The sequence below is a fragment of the Poromitra crassiceps genome (genome assembly GCF_964638095.1).
Source record: "Poromitra crassiceps genome assembly, chromosome: 12".
NCBI lineage: Eukaryota > Metazoa > Chordata > Actinopteri > Beryciformes > Melamphaidae > Poromitra > Poromitra crassiceps.
The window spans coordinates 48,206,288-48,228,380 of NC_139632.1; the positions used below are offsets into that span (position 1 = coordinate 48,206,288).

Below are 22,093 nucleotides of genomic sequence, written 5' to 3' on the forward strand. Positions count from 1 at the left end.
TCAGCGGAGACCGTTTTGAGTCCTTACCCTCATCGTCGTAACACAGCCAGTTCTCCATCTTCTGAAGCATGATGTTAGATTACAACGAGCTAGTTGTGTGGCTTAGCCTTCCAAAATGTTGCCTTTAATTTTTTAGAATGTAATACATAGAATTGGGAACGTTACATTCAATTTCATTCAGACTGTCTTTCTGGCTCAATCGCCGCCATTTTTCCCCCGGAGCGAGGGAGGGTGAGAGGAGGGAGGGTGTTTTACTGTAGTGGCTGATAGAGCGTAGTGGCACAGTGCTCCAAGCAGGTCGCGAGGCACATTTTTTGCAACATCATCCAATCAGGGTGCATTCCCTGGCAATTCACATGGACGCGCATTGCTACGACCAGCATACTGTAGTTAAGACCAGACGTAAGCCGTGTTGGTGCAACAGGCGTAAATCCATGGTCTTAACTAAGACCGACGTAGGAGTTACGACCAGGCATAGTTAAGACCAGTTGGTGCAACCGGCCCCAGCTCAGTGGCCTTGTGGTTTGAGTGTCCGCGCTGAGACTGGGAGGTTGTGAGTTCGATCCCCGGCCGAGTCATACCAAAGACTATAAAAATGGGACCCATTTGCCTCCCTGCTTGGCACTCAGCATCAAAAGGGTTGGAATTGGGGGGTTAGATCACCTAATGATTCCCGAGCGCGGCGCTGCTGCCGCTCACCGCTCCCCCAGGGGATGGGTCAAATGCGGAGAACAAATTTCTCAGGTGTGTGACAATCGTTGGGACTTTACCTTTACCTTATTAGTTGGTATCTTGAGGACATGTGAGATCTGAGGGGGAAAAAAAACAGGCACACCTGAGCTCTTCTCAGCACAGTGGATCATCAACCTATTTCCCACAATCTATGAGGGACTAGTGCAGTGGCCGTTTGGAACGGGCCCACTGCTTGGCCTACTAAATCCGACACTGCACTTCCTCGGGTCCCCAGCAACAACAACCCACCTGCCAAGGTCGAAGTCGATTGGTCACATAAACAGAGATTTCCTGGACTTTATTTATTTATTTAGATAGATTTACCGAAGTACTGATCCAAGGTATTCGATAACGTGCTGCTATCTCTCCATCACATGAGGGCCAAACTAGCTGCAGATCAGCAATCCTGTGAATATTTCAACAGCACAGACTGCGATCATGATTACAGACCTTTGAAGCCAGAGATTTAGTGCGTCGTTCCTGCTCAAATGTTCCTACTCAAGGCTTGAGGGAGTGCTCCAGTTAGAACAAAATTAATCTTGAGTGTTGCTGTTCTCCAAGGTGTCAGTGATGTCAAAGTAACGGCCAGACTCTTAAAGATATTCAGTCATTTGGATTCAGACCAGCCTACCTCATAATTGCCTCCCTGGGACACTACATTAAGAAGCACCGTGAGCTGGACTGAACTACGCTGACATATATTTCTGGATTGTTTGTGATCTTCTCTCTCCTCCTCTTCCTGTCTCTGCAGTGCTGTTTGGTCAGTTTGTGGTGTTCCAGACGCTGACCAGCGATGTGGTTGAGATCTATGATGGACCCTCTACAGATGCTGCCCTCCTTTCATCCATCTATGGATCCCACTCAGGTAAAACTTATGAGACCTCGAGACCGCGTGTGTCTTTATTTAGCTGTGCCAGCTCATAGATACGAGTCATTTTGTCAAGCACAGCAGCACACGCAAGACAGCATATCCATCTCTTTCAATTCAACCTAAATAAGATAGCCTCAAACACCGACTTAGACTCAAGGATGATCTGATTAGATTTTGGTGGTCACTGTGACCTCTCGAACGCCATTTTAAAGCTTGTTAACGCGATATCTCAGGAATGCCTTGACGGAGTTTCATCAAATTTGCCTCAAACATCGCCTTGGACTCAAGGATGAACTGATTAGATTTTCGTGGTCAAAGGTCAAGGTCACTGTGACCTCACGAATGCCATTTGCCACGTTCTTTAAAGCGATATCTCAAGAACGGCTTGATGGAATTTCTTCCAATTTGGCTCAAATGTCGACTTAGGATGAACGGATTACATTTTGGTGATCAAAGGTCAAGGTCACTGTGACCTCTCCAACGCCATTTTCAAGCTTGTTAACGCCATATCTCAGGAATGCCTTGACGGAATTTCATCAAATTTGCCTCAAACATTAACTTGGTGTCAAGGAATTTTGGTGGTCAAAGTTCAAGGTCACTGTGACCTCACGAACGCGATTCCCAAGAATGAACTAATGGCAGAGGCATAAATCTAGTTCTGTAAAGGATAAAGGACCCCCCCATATCTAACTAATCATGTTATAATGAAACACAATGATGATACATAATAAGCTATGATTATGAATAAACTCCTCCGAGATCCCAATTAAAACTACAAAAGCAAAACAGCTGTTGTAAATTGTTGTTGTCACACCCTACCCGCAATATTAGATTTTGACACTTTCTAATGTAAGATGTAATTCATTTAGTCTGTTTTAACCTATTTTTGCAAAGGGGGTGTAGATCAGATGAGACTTTAGAAATGAATTACAATGAAACATAACATATTATACACGGTTTAAACAAACACAGCTACCGGACTGTCACACAGAAGTGAATCAAGATGTGCCTTTTTGTTGTTGTAGTGTAACTGTATAATGCGCTGACATCCGAAGACAAAATCATATAAAATATCCATGATAATAATGTCCCTTTTGCTTTTACCACGTAGGCGAGACTCTCCCTCTGAGTTCAGGGAACAAGATCACACTCAAGTTTACCACTAATGGAACAGAGACGGCGAAAGGATTTCATTTTGTTTACCAAGGTAAGACGCCTTTTCTCCCTGATGCTTTCCCACATGTTTGTGATGGAAACTTTCATTTTGCTTATGCCACCGGTAGTGCATTGGCTTGCCTTAAAGCAGTGTTTCTCAAACAGTGGTCCGTGGACCACTGGTGGTCCGTGGGCGCCCCCTAGTGGTCCGCGAGTAGATGTATCTTTTTCCCCTATTTTTACACCTCCCACTATCCAATCAGAATTTTTTTTACATTTTCTGGGAAACAGAAGGTCCGGTCACAATGCACATTAAGGACTATATGTATTTTTTCACCCCGAATCTAATGCCGCCACCCGTGAGTCTCTACGACTTATGATTGCGTAGATACATCCACTCTGCATGCAGGGCTACAGGAGAGAGACAGAGTAGGCCTACAGTGGGGGTTGGGAGTTCCAAGTTACTGACCAAACACTCTATTTCAGTAATTGCTGTCAGAATATAGAGCCAGTTAACACTTATTTGAACACAATAACGGAATGCTACTTTAAGATGGCAACATCTTTGAATAGGCTATATTTGAACTGAAAAGGAAAAATAAATGTAAAAATGGACTAACTAAAATGGACTAACTAAAATAAATTATATATAATATTTTATATCAGTTATCTTGTTTTCATAATTGTAGGAAGCCAAACATGTGATTAATTGTACAGCCTTAATGCTATTTGTCATTTAATTAGCCTGTAATTTGTAATTTACAGTTGAAGTAGTAGGCCTATTGTTTTTGGGGATGTTTTGGGAGTTAGGTGGTCCCCGAGTTTTTTTTATTGGTTAAGTGGTCCTTGGTCTGAAAAAGTTTGAGAAACACTGCCTTAAAGAAAAGAAAAAGGCTTAACCTTGCATTCGTCACACGCAGCCTGTTCAGCATTGACTGTGTCTGGTGCCACAGACAGAGAGCCTCTGCTTGGCACGGCCCACTGGACTGACTGATGATGTGGAGAGGAGATTCAGAGGGGCTTGACCATCTCTCTCTGTCTTCTTTGTCTTCCCATCGCTCATTCTCTCCTCCCAGCTGTCCCCAGGACCAGCGCCTCGCAGTGCAGCTCCGTCCCCGAGCCGCGCTTTGGGAAGCGCATCGGGAACGACTTTGGCATCGGCACGTCGGTCGTGTTTGAATGCAGTCCAGGCTACACGCTCCACGGCTCCACCACCATCAGGTGCGAGGCCGTGCCCAGCACGCTGGCCCAGTGGAACGGCACCGTGCCCACATGTGTCGGTGAGTGACCTTATCCAGGTGCCGATCTGCACACACACACACACACGCACGCACGCACACGCACATACAAGCACGCACACACACACACACACACACACACATACACGCACGCACAGGCACACACATACACACACGCACGCATACACGCACACGCACGCACACACATACACGCACGCACACGCACACACACGCACACACACATATACCCACACATATACACGCACATATACACGCACACGCACGCACACACACACACACATGCACGCGCGCGCACGCACGCACACACATACACGCACGCGCACGCCCGCACGCACACACACACTCTGTACTGTATGTGAATTAGGTGTTGTGGAAGATGAATTTCATTTTTTGTTTCATTGTACGCTACGAGGAACCAAGATTGTCTCTATTTCAGTTAATGCAAAATAAGAAACCGGAACTATTTTGGTCAGGAGATGATGCGAAGTTGGAATGGTTGTTCAGAGATGAAGTCTTCAGTTTGGCCAGGTTTATTGGGAGGGCTTGGAAATTCAGAATGGAGAAGTTGTTCATCTGAATATATAACTCTGTCTTGTCTTGTTTATGTTGGAGCGTTTTGTAGCTTGTTTGTTGATTTGTTTGTATTGTTGAACTTGAATGATTTGTGTCTTGTAAGCCCAGACGGGCTGGGCACCTTGAATATGGTGCATGACACAGAAATAAAAATCGGCAAAGAAGGAGCAGGTGCATAAAGATGGCGGTTGCCTGTTTTTCCCCCTGGTCATTACGTTTCTTTAAGACCATTCAAGATTGCCGAGCATCCAAAGTCTTCCTCTGATCAAAGACAAACTCAAAGATGTGCAAAGAACCAGCATCTTTCTGTCTGGCCCTTTGGCAACCGCACACAGAAACATGTACGCACAAATATAGACCTGCATGGATGCACACACTGCACACACATGTTCATAATGTACGGATACACAGGTCTATTTAGCTCATCTCCACTCACAGTTTCTCACACACACACATACACACACACACACACACACACACACACACACACACACACACAGACAGAAGGACAAATATTCACTCAATCTCACGCAGACAGACACCCACATACCTCCTGTAGCTGGGGATGATGAGGAGCTACACAGATGAGTTAGAGGAGAGATCTATTGAAGGCAGCCAGCAAAGAGTCGGAGCCGCAAACTTCAACCCAGTGTTCATGTGAGTTTACTGCCTATAGGTGACGGGCCGAAGGCTGCTATCTGCTTTAGTTTTTGAGATGATCGATCCCCATTTTGAGGTTAGATGCTTTTTTCATATGAACTAAATAAAATTCTTCTGAACACGATTCTGTTTGTTGGCAGCCTCAAATCGAACGCAGTTTAATGAAAACGTAACTTATTAGATCAGGGAAACGTTATGGCAGTGCTATCGCAAAAAACAATCAAATGCTCGTTTTAGCGTCACGTGACTTTAATCAGCAAATGATATTCGCGCAAACAGGACGTATAGGAAGTGAACAAACCATAACAAACGCATTACAGAACGAAGCCTAAGCTGGTAAGTCTGTTAAGATAATGTTTAGCGAATATAATTCATAATCGTTTTAATAGTAATAATAATACTACTTTACTACATCTTTGATGCAGTCAATATTGGCAACCGGCTAGCGTATTGTCATCACACAAGTTGTCTCTTTGCTGGTGTTAGGCTACAGCTAACACCATGTTGGACGTTACCAAAGTGGAAAATTTATTATTTTGCGTCTTAAATCTACCAGCCACTTTAGTATTTCACCAGCATTTAGCTGCAGTGCTAGATTCTCACCCTGCACATAAGGCTGCTGTTGCAGTAGTGGCCTTGTGTCCGTTCTAGACAAGGAAGACAAACCTCAAGACTGTGTTACAGTAGGCTAAGTGTATCTTGTCCTATAATTGACCAGACTAGACAGAGGTTGAAGTAGAAGAGATAACATGTATTACAAACATCATCTGCAGATCACCAGTTACTCGTGTCAATATTTTACCCTAAAATGTTTTAGCATTGATTTTTAAAAGAATTGCAAAGAATAACAGTTTTATGTTCTCCTGTAGGATGTGTTTTGGAGAGCATTGATAAGGACTACCAGTACATTCCAGATCTCCAGAGCCTGAACGTTTTCTGTCAAGCTGCGAATGAGGGCTAGGTGTGACAGGAAACATGTCATCACAGATTGTCTCTTGAAATGTAGTATATGAAATATAGCCCAATTAATTATAGTATTTAATAATCTTATTTTTTCCAACTAGAAAATGTTCAGTTTGTAGCAGCAAGGTGCATACCTCTGACACTAACACTATGTGTTAAACTGTAAAGGTGGAGGTTACAGGTGTAGCCTCAGCAAGTGAGACATCCAGGTGGAATGAGGAGGATTCAGAGGAACTAATGCCAAGGGTTTTTATTTACAAACCAAATCCCTTGATTAATGATGGAAAATCATGTGGACAGATGATTTGGCCTAAAAGACAAAGTAGGTATTAAAGGATTTGATCAAACAAGGGAAAACAAATTCAACTGTAAAGTAATATAATAAATCTAATTCAAATATTCAATCAATATTCAAAGGAACTAACTATAATAAACTAACACTTCAACAACAACAAAACTTAGCTGTAATGTAACTGGGTTCTGGAAGGAGGTGAAGGCCTTGAACCGGGGAAGCGTATCCCTGCCTTGTTCAGTTGAGGGAGTAACTGGATCAGAAAACATAGCGGAGTTGTGGAGGCAGCACTATTCCTCTATCTTTAACTGCTTAGATAGTGACCCATTGGAAGTGGGGAGCATCCCTGACAGCGAGGTAGTTGGAGTCACAGCTATTGAGGTGCAGGAGGCAGTAACTCAGCTGGCTAATCATAAAGCGGCCGGTCCAGATAATATCACTGCAGAGCATTTAAAGTATGCAAGCCCTAGGGTGTCTGTTCTGCTCGCCATATGTTTTACAGGCCTCATGTCACATGGGCTGCTGCCAAACTCCATGTTGCCTGTTACCTTGGTGCCAGTCATCAAGGATAAGACAGGCAAGGTGGGTAGCCTGGACAACTACCGGCCAATTGCACTTGCTAGTGTACTCTCCAAAGTTTTAGAGAAAATTTTACTATCTCGTTTAAATCCATATTTAGGCACTGTTGATAATCAGTTTGGGTTTAAAGCCAAGCATGGTACTGACCTTTGCATCTATGGACTGAAAGAAGTTATTGACATGTATAAAGGTAAAAACTCCTCGGTCCTAGTGAGTTTCATTGATGCTTCTAAGGCATTTGACCGTGTAAACCACCAGAAACTATTTATTAAGCTGAGGGAGAGGGGAGTGCCTTGCAATTTTATCAGAATCCTGGCATACTGGTATGCAAACCAGACTATGCAGATCAAGTGGGGCAACGTGGTCTCTGCTCCTTTTGGGGTTGGGAATGGTGTCCGTCAGGGAGGGCTTCTTTCTCCTGTGCTCTTTAATTTTTATATGAATGACCTTTCTATGCAGCTCAGTAGCTGTAGAACTGGATGTGTGCTTGGTAACACTGTCATTAATCACTTTATGTATGCTGACGACCTGGCCATACTGTCGCCAAGCAGTGCGGGTTTCCAACAGCTGCTACTATTTGTTCTGACTATGGTGTACAGTTTGATGTAAAGTACAATGCTAAAAGGAGTGTCATTATGATCTTCAGGACAAGAGATGATAGGGATCTCTCCTTCCCATCCTTTTATCTGTCAGGACATGTGCTGGATGTGCAGTACTAAATATCTGGGCCACATCATTAATGATCATAGAGTGATGACGATGACATGTATAGACAGCGACGCATGTTGTATGCACAAGCAAATATGCTGAGAAAGAAGTTTCATTTCTGCTCTGAAGAGATTAAGATAACCCTGTTCAAATTGTACATCTATTGTACATCGCTTTATACTGCCCCCTTGTGGGTCAAGTTTAAGCAGGCTAGCATTCAGAAACTGCAGGTGGCCTACAATGACTGTATGAGAATACTGCTTGGGAGGCCAAGGTGTTGTAGTGCCAGTGAAATGTTTTGTGGTGTAGGGGTCAATACCTTTCATGCCCTACTGAGAAACCTGACCTATACGTTTATTTGTCGTCTGAATGTTTCTCAGAATATCATAATCTTGCTTCTGACTCAGCCCAGGCTTAGTGCAATTAAGTATCAGTCCAGCACTTGGGCTCATTGGTACAGGCTCTTATTGTAGTATTTTTTGATGTGCTGATGTTAATTGTGTAATTGTTTGATGTTGTGTTGCTGTTTTTTTTACTGTGTGTTTATATTGGACCTTGTGTCTGCTAATAAAGATTGATTGATTGATTGAATGCATCTGCACATGGACAATCAATTGGGAAGAACAGAGCAGCCTCCTCTCAACAGCATACATGGCAAACTGAGCCTGGCCTACTAAGCTTCACCCAATCAACCACCCTTTATTGAGCCCAGGTGCAGCTCAATCAGGGCCCCAGGTGTGGCTGGTTAGGTGAGGCTGAACTGGTGGGGGGATTTTGTACAACTAACATTTAAAAAAGTCTAACATTGAAGTATTTTTGACTCTGAAGAAGACTAGAAGAAGATTATCTGTCGAATTGTCACTCAGCCCCTATTAATAAACGTGCAGACACGTTGTGTCTTTACTCCAGGCAGTCTGTGAAGTGCCCAGGTAAAACTTTTTTCTATGTAGGTTACACTATAACATTTCTCAATTAAATGCTGTCGGTCACTAACACTAACCCATCTTTGCAGGCCACACCATCAGTGCACACTCATATTCATGCAACTCCATTATTCAGCACTGTAAATGTTACTGTTGCAAATAGTATGAATAGTTAATTGATTGTTCTTTAAGAGTGTCCCACATCTGTTGTTATTTTGGAATAAAAAAATATTCTATGCCACATGTCCTGAAATGTAATATGTCATGTATAATTACTTAGATTTTCTGACATCACATTAGGAGGGGTTATGCATTGTCATTTATGCTGTGATGGTAAATAAAAGGCAGATATAGATGTCCCCATTTATTACAGGTAAAACCAAACATGAAACTATACTAACAAGTACTGTACATAAAATGTAATTGTTGCACAATTGCAGTTTGTTTTATAAAATTTAATGATAGCCTGCATATCACTGTATAGATTAGGACTGTTCTTCACAGCCACAAATATCAATATGCGAGATGATTGGCAGGGTTCCTATATGCTTTCCATTTTTAAATTACATATTTTCCCAGGCAGACCCTATGTTCTTGACTGGATTTGATTTATGTAGGTATTTGATAATGCATACTGACAGTGACAGCAGCTAGATAGTAAATAGCATCCCTCTATCTGAACATTACTCACATCAACAAAAACTGGACTCAAAGTGGCTACAACATAAAAGCTAGAATTATGTGTGTATTGGACCCAAAGGCCTGGAAATGATCAAATAAATGTTAAATACTTTTCCAGACCTGCATAGGAACCCTGCCTGCCACAACAAATTGTTACTACAGGCTGCATATCGAAATTGTTGTCTTCCCCAACGGGTCTTCATCCCATCCAAGGAGCAAAATGATGTGTAGTAGCCTGAAAGTAGCATGGAGACACAAGAGTAGAGTTGCTGCAGCACATCTCTCCAAATCTGCGGGTATCTGCTGCAGTCTGCAGGTTTGGGTCCGTGATAGACACAGCTAGCAGTTGTTCCCCATCCCACCGTCACAGTTATCGCCAGAGGCAGTGTTCTCTCTTCTTGGAATCTCTAATAGAAAACATAGTAGTTACTGTATGTTACATGTGTGGCCAACGTTGCTAACCTAGCTTCTGAAATGTTTACGGCTAGAATTCATTAGATCGATAATGCTACCGTAGCCTAATCTAGGTAACGTTAACGTTAACGTGGCCTACGTTAGGCCACCTCGCTAGCTATATCAAAATACTGTTCTAGCTACAGCCTACAAGGAAAATTCATTCATTTATCAAATGTCTTTATCTTACCAAACACAATTACGCTAGTTTCTGAGATAATATATAGTGTGGCATATACCTGTGAATAACATGTAATGTTAAATGCTCAACATTGTGCGTTTATTCTTACCTGGAAATCACACATCAATCCGTAGGCGAGCGTTGTTTACATTTCGGCCAAGCAGATCCTGGATCAGATCGGGGTCCTTAACTCATTCACCGCCAGTTTAGGACTGCCAATATTTAGCACAGGCCAAAGATTTTCATAATTGTTGGTCATCTTTCAAGACCCACAGTAAATTATCTATTAGCACCAGAGTGATTTGCAATACCTCAAAATGAAGATGTACGTCTCTGGGTTCACCAGGAAAAAAAAAGTGAGCTTTTAGCATGTTCTGTACTCTACTTATAGCCATTTATATACACCCTGTTTTCCCCCAAAATGTCTCTCTGAGAAAAGAAATTGCAGAAAATGGCATTTATGTATTTATGCACACAATCTCATGCAGAACTCGCTCTCAATTCTTTTATTTTGAACTGTATTGACATCAGACATGTAAATATTATTCGTTAGGACACAAATGACCAAAAAAAAAATATATATATATATATATACACATGAAGTGCTTTTTTTTTACATTCAACAATACAGTTTACTCGGTGTGAGTGAGTGTGCAGACAGACAGACAGACAGACAGACAGACAGACAGACACACCGACAGACAGACAGACAGACAGACACACACACACACACACACACACACACACACACACACACACACACACACGAGATCCCCCTTTTAGATTTCTAACCCCACATAGGATAAGCAATAACCACGCCCTGTGGCGCTGGGATTGGCCAGGAGCAACACTGGAGGGCACGCAGCCCAGCGATTACATGAACCAACTGAATAGCTCTTGAGAAAGGACAGCGGGCTGCTCTGACTCCCGCTTCTGCCTTGTGCCTTGCTGTTGTGTGTTTATTTTGCACCCGTCCTCGTCCATGTCTCCCTGTCATCTGATCGTTCCCGTTTTCCCCTCGGCTATTCAACACGTCCTCACCGCCCTCGCAAACTGATCGATCATTTCCTCATTCCTCCGATGATCAAACACATCTCTTGATTACTTTCTCCCGGCTGGCACAGAGGAAGGCGACTCCAGCTCGTGCAGCGCGCCGAGGCGCGTTTCAAGGGCGTTTCTCCTGTCTGCACAAGGAAGTGTTACCAGTTTTCTGCTTTTCCTCCTGCTCAATTTCAAAACAACAGCTGCGGTATGTGTTTGTTCACGTGTTGTCTTAGATGATAGGGACCTGATACCATGTGACAGGCTGGGGAAGTGTTTAAACTATGCCCTGCAGTAATAAAAACAAAAACACGTCAAACACGTCATTGGCGGGGAGGGCTATTTCTGATAACACGTCAAAGACGTCATTGGCGGTGAATGAGTTAAGCCGTGCGCGTGCGTCTTGGGATTGGTTGAGGCATTAAATACTACGCTCTGAATGGTTCATAAACTACAGCTACCCCGCGAGTTGCCTGAGTAGAGTAACGATTAAAATATACATTTATCAAAAAACCTTGATCAAACCAAAGCTGCCAACAAACAGTTTTAGACTTCATAGAATTATTTGACATGATACATAAAATATTGTGTAACCTTTCGATGAGGATCAATCAACAACACGAAAAACGGTCTTGGCCCAGCGCCTACTAGTGGTAAGGGAATAGCAGCGGCATGCGCACTTCAATTTTAAACACTAGTGATTTTTATCTGGAGATTGAATCTGGCTGAAGTATCTCCCCCAGCACCAGTGTACTTGTCCAGAATAATGGATATAGTTTCATGGCAGCTTCAACAAAAACACTCTGCTCAATTACTCCAGCCCTCGTATCGGCTATGACGGCAGCAGACCTCGCTCTCCTGGGCGGTGCCTATGTGAAGGTTACTTTCCCCGCCTCCTTATCCTGCTGTGTTTGGGCCCCGCCTCCTTATCCTGCTGTGATTGGGCCCCGCCTCCTTATCCTGCTGTGATTTGGCCCCGCCTCCTTATCCTGCTGTGATTGGGCCCTGCCTCCTTATCCTGCTGTGATTGGGCCCCGCCTCCTTATCCTGCTGTGATTGGGCCCCGCCTCCTTATCCTGCTGTGATTGGGCAGCTCGTCACACAACGCTTTGTTGTGCTTTGAATCCACAAATGCAAAGCTGTTTGAATGACATATTTGAGCTATTGTAGCCCAGCATTCTGTCATGAGTTAATTAGTCTCGCCTGGATGGTTGACAGGACAAGCGTGTGCATGCTTGTGGGTGGGTGGGTGGGTGTGTGTGTGTGTGTGTGTGTGTGTGTGTGTGTGTGTGGATTGTAAAGCCAGCATTCAGAAATGAGCATCCTCAGTTCTTCCATTCTGGGAATCAGTTACTGCTTGCCCAGCACAGTTGCTGCAGTAGGAATCATTTACCATCACTTTACACGTGCACTTCAGATTGTGCAAATTAACAAGGGTCTCAATGGAAATTAACTGTTGATTTAGTTTTTGTTATATATTGAAGATATTTTCCATGCAAATTATACAAATGGCGCACTTTTACCAACTACAAATGCTTTCATGTTTACGTATAAGGTTAGATAGATGAGGCCCACCTTCTGAATACATGTACAGTGTTTCTTTCAGTAGGTGTGTTCTCTGTACAGCGGAGCGCACAACGTGGAGTTTCCTGTTTGAATCAGACACTTCCTCTATGTTCAGACTAGGAGGCCAAATCTGATTTGTGAACTTTAGTGACCTATTAATGACTTTATCCAGATTGGTTTTATGAGTCTGGACGCTCCAAGTCTGATTTGTGTCACTTGTCCCAAACCACTATGGAGGTAGTTTCCAATCTGCTTTCGACTGATGTGACTTCAGTGCGGACGCGCAGATCCACCAAATCTGATTTGAACGTCACTCGCAACTCGTCATCAAATGCTTCTGCGCAGGAAAACCACATCACAAACGTACGTATTTACTGACGCCCACGTCATTACCATAGCAACCCATGCAGATAGGCTGTTTAGGTCTGGACACACAGATCCGACTTGAACATCAGATTTGTGGCAGTGCGGAGACACTCCCAAATCAGATTTGGGAAACCAATCAAGATAATGATGATTAATGACTTTAACAGCAAATCAGATGTGCCTGTAATGTGTGAACATGGCCTAAGATGCCAAAGTGTTCACTGTCTGTGTTATGAACCAAGGAGCTGATGGTTCATAGCGAGTTGGGCTGCTCTTGAGGCTATGATACTTAGGAAACATGTTTTGTAAGAGAAATGAAAATTGTGGCTAATTTGATTTACAGTGTTTTGTCAGGACTGTTGTGCCATAGATTATCCACATTGAATTTCACCCATTGGCTGAATCCCTGCTAAAACCAACCAATCATCTCTTCTGTTGCCTCCAAAATATAACTTTGCCTATAGATGCAGCAACATTTTCACCATATTCAGTCACAATGAGGCTGTCCCACACCATTTTAGACTTTTAGACTCGTAATTAAGACTTGAAATCCTACAGTATGGCATTAGTTGTTTTTAACAGACTTCCTCAGAGCAAACTGACCTTGGAAAAGTGGTGGAGATGCCAACGTTGGTACTTAATTGGTCCAAGAAGACTTGATGTATGGCTTCAGGTGGAGAGCTGAACTCTACCATTAATAATGGAGAGAAATGGGAGATAATGGAGGCAATATACACTACCATTTTATAGTTGAGTTCAGCACAGTTCAGTGGTGGCAGTAATTCTCATTACAAGCAACAGAATTGGCAAAAAGCAATTTTGACCACACTGCATTATTTAGTAGTTCTTATATGAAAAACTTTCAAATTGAATTTAAAGAAAATATAAATAAAGATATATGGTAAATTAAAGTGATAATATGGAAGATTTCAGTTTTCTTGTCTCTGACAACACCTATGGCAGGGGTTGGCAACATTTTTTTCCAGAGGGCCATACTGACTTACATCAAGTAAGCGAATGGGCCACACATTGGACATCATACCTGCCATACACTCATGATTTTCGCGGGAGTCTCCTTATTTTTTAACCTTCTCTCCCTCTGTAATTGATCATTTCTCCTGTTAATCCCCTGATATAATATAATATATACTGTGATACAAATCCAATGGCTGTAGCAGATGAGATTTATTAACATAATTCTGCCTTTTATTTAGTTTTTGGGGTTGTTGTTTTTTCTTTTGAGGATGTTGAGGGCCGGATTGAGATGGTCCAGGGGCCGCATTTTACTCATGTGTGACCTATGGCCATGAGCAGTAATTGCAAATGAGATCCACACAGTGGCGCATATGTGACGTGAAATGGTTTTTTCTTCTTCAAGTTGGCCAGTGGGGGCAGTAATGCAACGCTTGGACGCCAACCGCGCACACATCTCAAAAGAAGAAGTTGCTCAGCGGACCCCACTGGAGATGGCTATGACACGTGGGCGGCTGGACGCGGTGTGTGTGTGTGTGTGTGGCAGATTTGAGCTGTCAAAAGGGAACTGGCTCCTGGCCAATCCTGGCACTTGACTGCTGCGTAGGCGGGCGCAGGGTGTGTTCTGCCCAAATCTCCAGTGGGATCATAATAATGCGGAAACAACAGCAACTTGCTCTGACTCCGCCTACTGGGTGATGGGAAACCCGTCAAGAACTGTGCGCCGCTTGTTGTATCTTTTTTGTTTTTTTTGTTTGGGTGGCGGGGAAAGTGTCGCCACAGACACAAGGTCATAAATGTTGCAATACAGAGATATATAAGGGCTTTCATCAATAGGCCATAGGCTCAATCACCATTGTGTTAACTCAGTTAGTGATATATAGTGACTTTACAGACATTTATTTACATGAAAATCTTCCGGATTATCACTTTAAATAGAAACATAAATTTAAACTTGGAGAAAAATAAGATACTTAGGGGGAGAAGGAAAATAGACTTAATATCTCTGACATGGTGCATTAGATATGAAAGCACCCATATCGTATATGTGTCAAACAGGTTTTTGACACCTTCATTAAAACATCTCTAATGAAAAGAGTTTCTTGCATATCAGACGCTGCAGATACTGTTTTGCAATCCATGCATTCTGCCTACCTGCTGTAAATATGACTTATGAGCCTGTCAGAGATAGGTGGGGAGTATTCATCCTTTTATGACTGTCATGGTTTTTAATCACGCTCAACCAATCACATTAACTTATAGCTCATGTGACCCCAAGGACCAATCACATTAACTTATAGCTCATGCCACCCAGAGGAGCTGTTAAGCTCGCCAAACAATATCCCCTGAAATGTTTTTGATGGCCGTAAAGTCGCAGGTTTCATGGCAGGGTTTTGTGTGTGTGTGTGTGTGTGTATGCGTATGCGTGTGCGCGTGCGCGCGTGTGTGTGTGCACGCGCGGTTGTGTGGTGTGACCGGTCATTGTGCAGTCTGTCTTTTTGCAATGTTAATATCACCCTCATATGCTATGCTTAAATATTGAGCAGGGTCTTATGATGAAAAAATAATTATTTTCTGCTGTGCATTTTCCTGTTTTGCACTTAGTTTTATAACTCTCCCCCCCAAAAAAAACAAAAAAAACAAACAAAAAACATGGAAATGGCCCATCAAAACGACTGTTTTGGTTGTCTTGAGAATGTACTGACATGGACACTATGTGTCAAAGAGACTTTGGAGATTTTGCAGAAAGTATAAGTCAAGGTTACTGATAATAGCAGCCTAATAGTAACCTGACTCCGCCAGATGGGGCAGTATAGAGTACCGCAGGAATGAGTCTGGAAAACATAGATGCTAACACTTCCGGGTTCTTCACTGTTTCTGCCTATGGGATTTTTGAATGGGTTTTTGGTGCGATGCTTTAAATAAGGTATGTGGTTAACGCAAGCTTATTCAAACACAAACCTGTGTTCAGCAGGATAATCTTCACACATGAGGACCACTTTTATGAGTTTTGAAGCTTTTACGTGCGGTTATAAGGGCGGCTAACTAGCAAACGGCTAAATGTGGAGCTGTCATCCACTGTCGACGGGGATATTCTACGTCATCACGCCAAAGGGCGAACACGGAAATTATCTTTCCCTCGACTGCCTCGCTGTTCAGTCACACAGCTATTGCCCACTCGCTCTTTCAAACTAGATTTATTAGTAAAACACACGTGCTATATCAGTGCACAGCAGCGCACACACTGACACACACAAACTCCTGTCACCATACTGTCAAAACCTAACCTCACGTCACCAGGCTCTCTCAGAGTAGAGAGACTCCAACACTCAGTCCCGCCCAGACGCCCCATTAGCCAATAGCATTTTAGAGAAACGTGATGTACCTCTAGACTGTCCAATCAGAAGCAGTTAAAGATGAGCAATACTACCAAGTTAGCTTGTCACACTACGTGTGGAGCTGTTTGACAGTGTTACCAAACTATAAAGTGACAGGTTAATATTCTTAACGCAGTGTTTCCCATACATAAAGGAATTTGTGGCAGGCCGCCACAATAATATTTTGACCGCCACAATAAGATGTTGACCAATTTTTTTTTTTTTTTTTTTTTTTTTTACAGTGCACCTGAACGCAACATGCAAGATATCCGCTGAATAAGTGTCCAATAAATGTTCATGTCATTCTGGCCAATACTTCTGTTATAGCATTTCAGTCTGGAATATGGAATATCTTTCAATAATCTATGATTTAGCTGCTAAATTGTCAAATGCCGCCATCTGCTCACTACCCAGGCACTTATGTATGTACTTAACCTAACTAACTTAACCTAACTAACTATCCGGTGTGCACAACACTGTCAGCCTAAACTCCGGCTGACACCCCAAAAACCTACAATCCGCTACAGAAAAATGTATATTGTTTGTTTTGTTGGCCCCTCGCCTTCTATCATTTCACGAAAGTGGCAAAGCAAGTTGAGTATCCCTGACCTATAGGGAGAAATTTATGTCATTGTAAACCCACAGCACAGTAATGATGACATGTTCTTCATAGATCTAGCCTTTTAATTTTGCTCTTAAGCTTTCTAAAAGTACACCAAATTCATACATTTTACTTTAACTCATTGAGTGCCAAGGACGAGTATGTTCGTCAATTGGTTTAGTAACGTAGAGTGCCATGGACGAGTATGTTCGTCAATTGCGTTTTTTGACGGTGGGACGTGCCAGATCCATCTCCTGTGAAAGTATGGTGGCTGTTGAATGTGTAAAAGCTATTTTAGGGACCCATTAGGTGGCGACAGTGCTCTCCAGATTAGAGAAAGGCGAGGAAAAAAGAGAGAAGAAGTAATGGGGAAACGGAAATCGCATCGATATGCGTGAAGCATAACGTTAGCTGTGCCTGTGAACAGCAGTCATCTGCTGCCACAATTGAGCCCCATCCGTGTCCGCTGCGATAGCCCCTCCATATGATTTAGTTGCGGACACCAGCCTCTTTCTGAAAAGTTACATTATTCTCAGCTGGGAGCGGGCGACAGGCTGTGAAAAAGCGGGGTGCAGCGGACTTTTCAGTGCAGAGCAAACGCACTCGCAGCAGAGCCCCAGAGAGACACTCCCACTCGGACTCCACTCGGAGGAGGAGGAGGAGCGGGGTGGGGCACGCAGGGCACTACAGCATGCAACCATTGACACAGACCCAGGCAGCAGCAGGCTGATGCACAGAGACAGGCAAACAAGCTAGAATAGGCTATCTGATGCCCACCAGCAGTAAATCAAGACCAGCAAGAAGGTGTAGGGTCTGCGCACGCAGGGGCCAGCGCTGCTGGTTGCAGCTAAAAAATATTATTTGGCCAAACAAAATTCCTTTGTTTTCACTCTTTTATTGAAGGAAATTATTTTTGAGGTGTCACATTAGAAAATATTAGCTTCAGAGTCAATGGTGTGCTTGAAATGCTTCCTTTCACAAAAGGCTGAATATCTCAGATTCTAAATTGAAACGTGTCTTTTTGCTCAAAACAACCTATATTCTCCGGCTCATAACTAAAGAACGGAAAATGGTATCAATAAACTTTTTTTTGCAGATGATAGAAAAGAGTCTCATCGTTCTTTGTGCGTGTTCGGTGTTTACATAGTCATATCACACAATATTCTGTGGGCCTCGAGAAATCACTGAAAACGCTCTGAAACTCTGGCACTGGGAGCGTCCGTTCTCCAAAAGTGGCTGGCACTCAATGAGTTAAAATGTTTTAAAAAATCTCGTGGGGGGGGGCATGCCCCCGCACCCCCCTAGGGGGTCTGCGGTCCCCCACCACAAATACTCAAAATCCTGTGGGAAACACTGTAACGTATGCCCAGATTTAACCCGGGGCTACAATTAATTGCGTCGGGAGATAATTTACAGGACAGTGTCGTGCAGATTTTAATTTGCAGGTTTTTGATGAATAATAGTTGCCAGTTGGTTTATAATTATGTTTAATATAAACATATTTATTTTATTAGTGTGTGTGTGTCTCTAAGTGATTGCTAACTAATTGGGTGCATGTTCCCCGTCCCACACATCGACATATACAATTATTTTTCATATTTATATATCTCAATGGTCCCACACACTGCTCTCTGTCAGCTCACAGTAACAACACTCTAACACTAAAGGTTGAATTTGGCTGTGGTGACATGACGTGGAAGCCTATGCGACACTGTGTGTAGTTCTGGATTAGCGTAGCATGAGCTTTTTACTTCTAGGGCTCACATTTATGCTTCAAAACTCATGAAAGTGGTCCTCATGTGTGAAGATTATCCCGCTGAACACTGGTTCGTGTTTGATTAAGCTTGCGTTGTCCAGAGACCTTATCTGAAGCATCGCGGCAAAAACCCATTCAAAAATCCCATAGACAGAAACAGTGAAGAACCAGGAAGTCCGGGACTTCCGCGTTCCAACTACAAAAATACGTCATCCCTGCGGTACTCTATAGAGTTCACAAGTTCACAATACCACCACCATCTGACATTGCTCAAGCATTGGAGTTTAAACCGGCCCTCGCCCAGGTGACCCAATCAGCAGCAGCTACAGGGGCTGGCTCTAGGCAGACCCGGTGTGACGCCACCGAGAAGAGCCTGTGCCTTGTAGTTCTTTCACTATTGAACATGGCGGTGGCTACCGGGTGGTGCAAGGGGTGCAAGCCAATAGCTTGTTCAAGCTGTTTGCAATGTCCAATCAACAGGTGGTTAGCTTGCAAGCGCTAGTTTTTCAGGGTCTGTATACCATTACAAACAACCGATAATGTTAGCTGCAATAGACACCTATTTTCAGAATTTAGCAGCCATCAGCTAGCTTTAAGGCTAGTAGAATGGCTAGCCGTTAGCCATTCACGCAAAAGTCACACAAACACAAAACCAACATTTGTTCTAAAAGGAAACAAATCATAACGTTAATCAAAATGCCACTGACACATTAGCTAATCAACACAGAACTGCAAAGATACGTTTGGTAGATTAGGATAATTTCCCCTGTATGACGCGGTATGAAGGGTGTTTTTCCTCTTCTCTGTGCATAGGTTGAGGCCACGCCTCGTCATAGACGCTGGTTTAACTGGCTCAGCCTGGCTGGGGGCGTGGTCAGGGTGGGGTAAAAACCCCCGTTCTATCCATTCAGCAAAGTTAGAATTTAGCTGATAGCCCAGCCCAGGCAGACACGATCGGGGATTTAACCACCGCAGTAAACGCACATCTGAGCAGATGTCTTGTGTTCTGCTCTAGGACCCCCAAACCTGTACAGTAGTTGAGAGCCGCAGCACCGTCTTTTGGTGAGTCAGCCCATGAGATATATGGGCGGTTTTACCACACTCGCGCGCCAGCCGTTTAACATTTTGTGGGCGTTCCCAGACTGTCTCTATACCTTGGTACCTTAATGTCCTCTGGGCTCCAGGCAGCTCCCTTTCACAGATTCATCTGACATCAACATCTTTATGAATTTACATCAACATCTGATCATTTTATCCAATCGTGCCTCTGACCAGCAGATTAACAACAACACCACAAGGCCGTCTTTGCTCTGTTTATTCTCACAAAAGCAACCAAATAACATTCTCCAGTCATGTGTGAACATCTACCATTCCACTGACCGATATGTTCAAATTCACCAGTTCTTAATGCTAAATAGTAGCATTAAATCATTCTATTAGTATTGTATCAAAGCATTTGGCTGATGTTATTGCCATAATCCCAGAGAGCGTTGCGTCTCCATGACGTTAGCCGTCCAGGGTGCGTGCCACTCGGTGTCATCAGTTCCCTGAAGAAAACGAACAACGATACGTGTTATTAAATAATCGTTGTTAACATTAACATTAATCATCAGACTATAGCTAGTTGTGGATTGCTGGTGCCAGGCTAACTCGCAAATGTTGCTACCGTTAGAGTAACATCAGTTAATCCGTAACATTTAACGTGCAAAAATGGCCTACCTGCACTAAGCGTTCATCCTCAGTCAGACATCTGCAGTTATTCTTCTTTCTTTTGGCAAATTTTATAGTCAATGTTTGCAGCCAACATATTCACCTTACAAAAACAGCAAAAATCTGCTACCTCCATGCTAACTATTTAGCTCTTAACATTCAATGCTCAAATTGTAGTCCTGTTTACATTTATCCCGGCGCTGCAGCTGCTACGTCATGTAGGCAAGTCGATCTGATTGGTTGTAGTTGGCATGCCCAGACGGTGATAGACAGACGCTTGAAACCACCAATAGCTTGAAAAAAGTGACCGCCCTCTTCAGCAAATGGATGTAGATTGTGAAACAAATGTGAAGCAACCTACTGTACAACTGGCATCGTCAGGTTAGCCTAATAGCTCATTGGGGCTTGAGCTACAGTCATATTTCACCCCTTGTGATTCATTGTGTAGCCACTGACTTCACATCATCATCATGTTGCCGTTCTAACTAGCATCCCCGCACGCGATATGACATACTGACCACTTCACAGCATCATCTCGCCATTCTAACTTCTAACTAGCCATAAATGGGTCCCAGATGGTAGAAAACTTCCTAAGTGAATTGGTCCTCAGGAACCTGAGTCTCTCCATACATATAACTGAAACCATGTCCGACAGCCATAGCTGAAAAGAAGGTGGGGAGGGGGACTTCTATTCCCTTAGGATGAGTCTCTTGGCGACGGTTGTCCCCTGCGTCAGAGACTGCTGCACAGCAGTAGGAAGGAGCAGAGAAGATTCAGAGCAGCCGAAGATGGCAAGTTCCGCCTCCGGCTGAAGGGTTACTTTATAGGCCTTGGAGTACCAATCAAATATTTTGGACCAAAATGTAGATAATAAAGGGCAAAACCAAAAGGCATGGGACAATGTACCCTCTAACACTTGACACCTATCACAAAGTGGTGAGACCGAGGGGTAGATCTTAGAAGAAGTAGAACTTAGACTTTGAATAATGAAGACGGTGAGTGACTTTAAATTCGAGCAGCTGGTACATACTGACCACTTCACAGCATCATCTCGCCGTTCTAACTAGCATCCCCACACGTGATATGACATACTGACCACTTCACAGCATCATCTCGCCGTTCTAACTAGCATCCCAGCTTGTGATATGACATACTGACCACTTTGCAGCATCATCTCACCATTCTAACTAGCATCCCCACATGTGATATGACATACTGACCACTTCACAGCTTCAGCTCGCCGTTCTAACTAGCATCCCCGCACGTGATATGACATACTGACCACTTCACAGCTTCAGCTCACTGTTCTAACTAGCATCCCGCACGTGATATGACATACTGACCACTTCACAGCTTCAGCTCACTGTTCTAACTAGCATCCCCACATGTGATATGACATACTGACCACTTCACAGCTTCAGCTCGCCGTTCTACTGCATCCCCACACGTGATATAACATACTGACCACTTCACAGCATCATCTCACCATTCTAACTAGCATCCCCGCACGCGATATGACATACTGACCACTTCACAGCTTCAGCTCACTGTTCTAACTAGCATCCCCACCCACGATATGACATACTGACCACTTCACAGCATATTGTTCTAACTAGCATCCCCGCACGTGATATGACATACTGACCACTTCACAGCTTCAGCTCACTGTTCTA

General features: G+C 43.4%; 1 protein-coding gene across 1 annotated transcript in view; it reads left to right on the plus strand.

The window, feature by feature from the left end:
* LOC310786958 (CUB and sushi domain-containing protein 3-like) overlaps positions 1–22,093 on the plus strand; it is a gene marked incomplete at its 3' end in the record, with an annotated part of 313,431 nt that overhangs the window by 271,781 nt on the left and 19,557 nt on the right. The window contains exons 27-29 of the mRNA XM_083648289.1: positions 1,484–1,597; positions 2,715–2,810; positions 3,835–4,038. Of these exons, the coding sequence (XP_083504415.1) occupies positions 1,484–1,597; positions 2,715–2,810; positions 3,835–4,038 (414 nt within the window). The remainder of the gene's footprint in view (positions 1–1,483; positions 1,598–2,714; positions 2,811–3,834; positions 4,039–22,093) is intronic.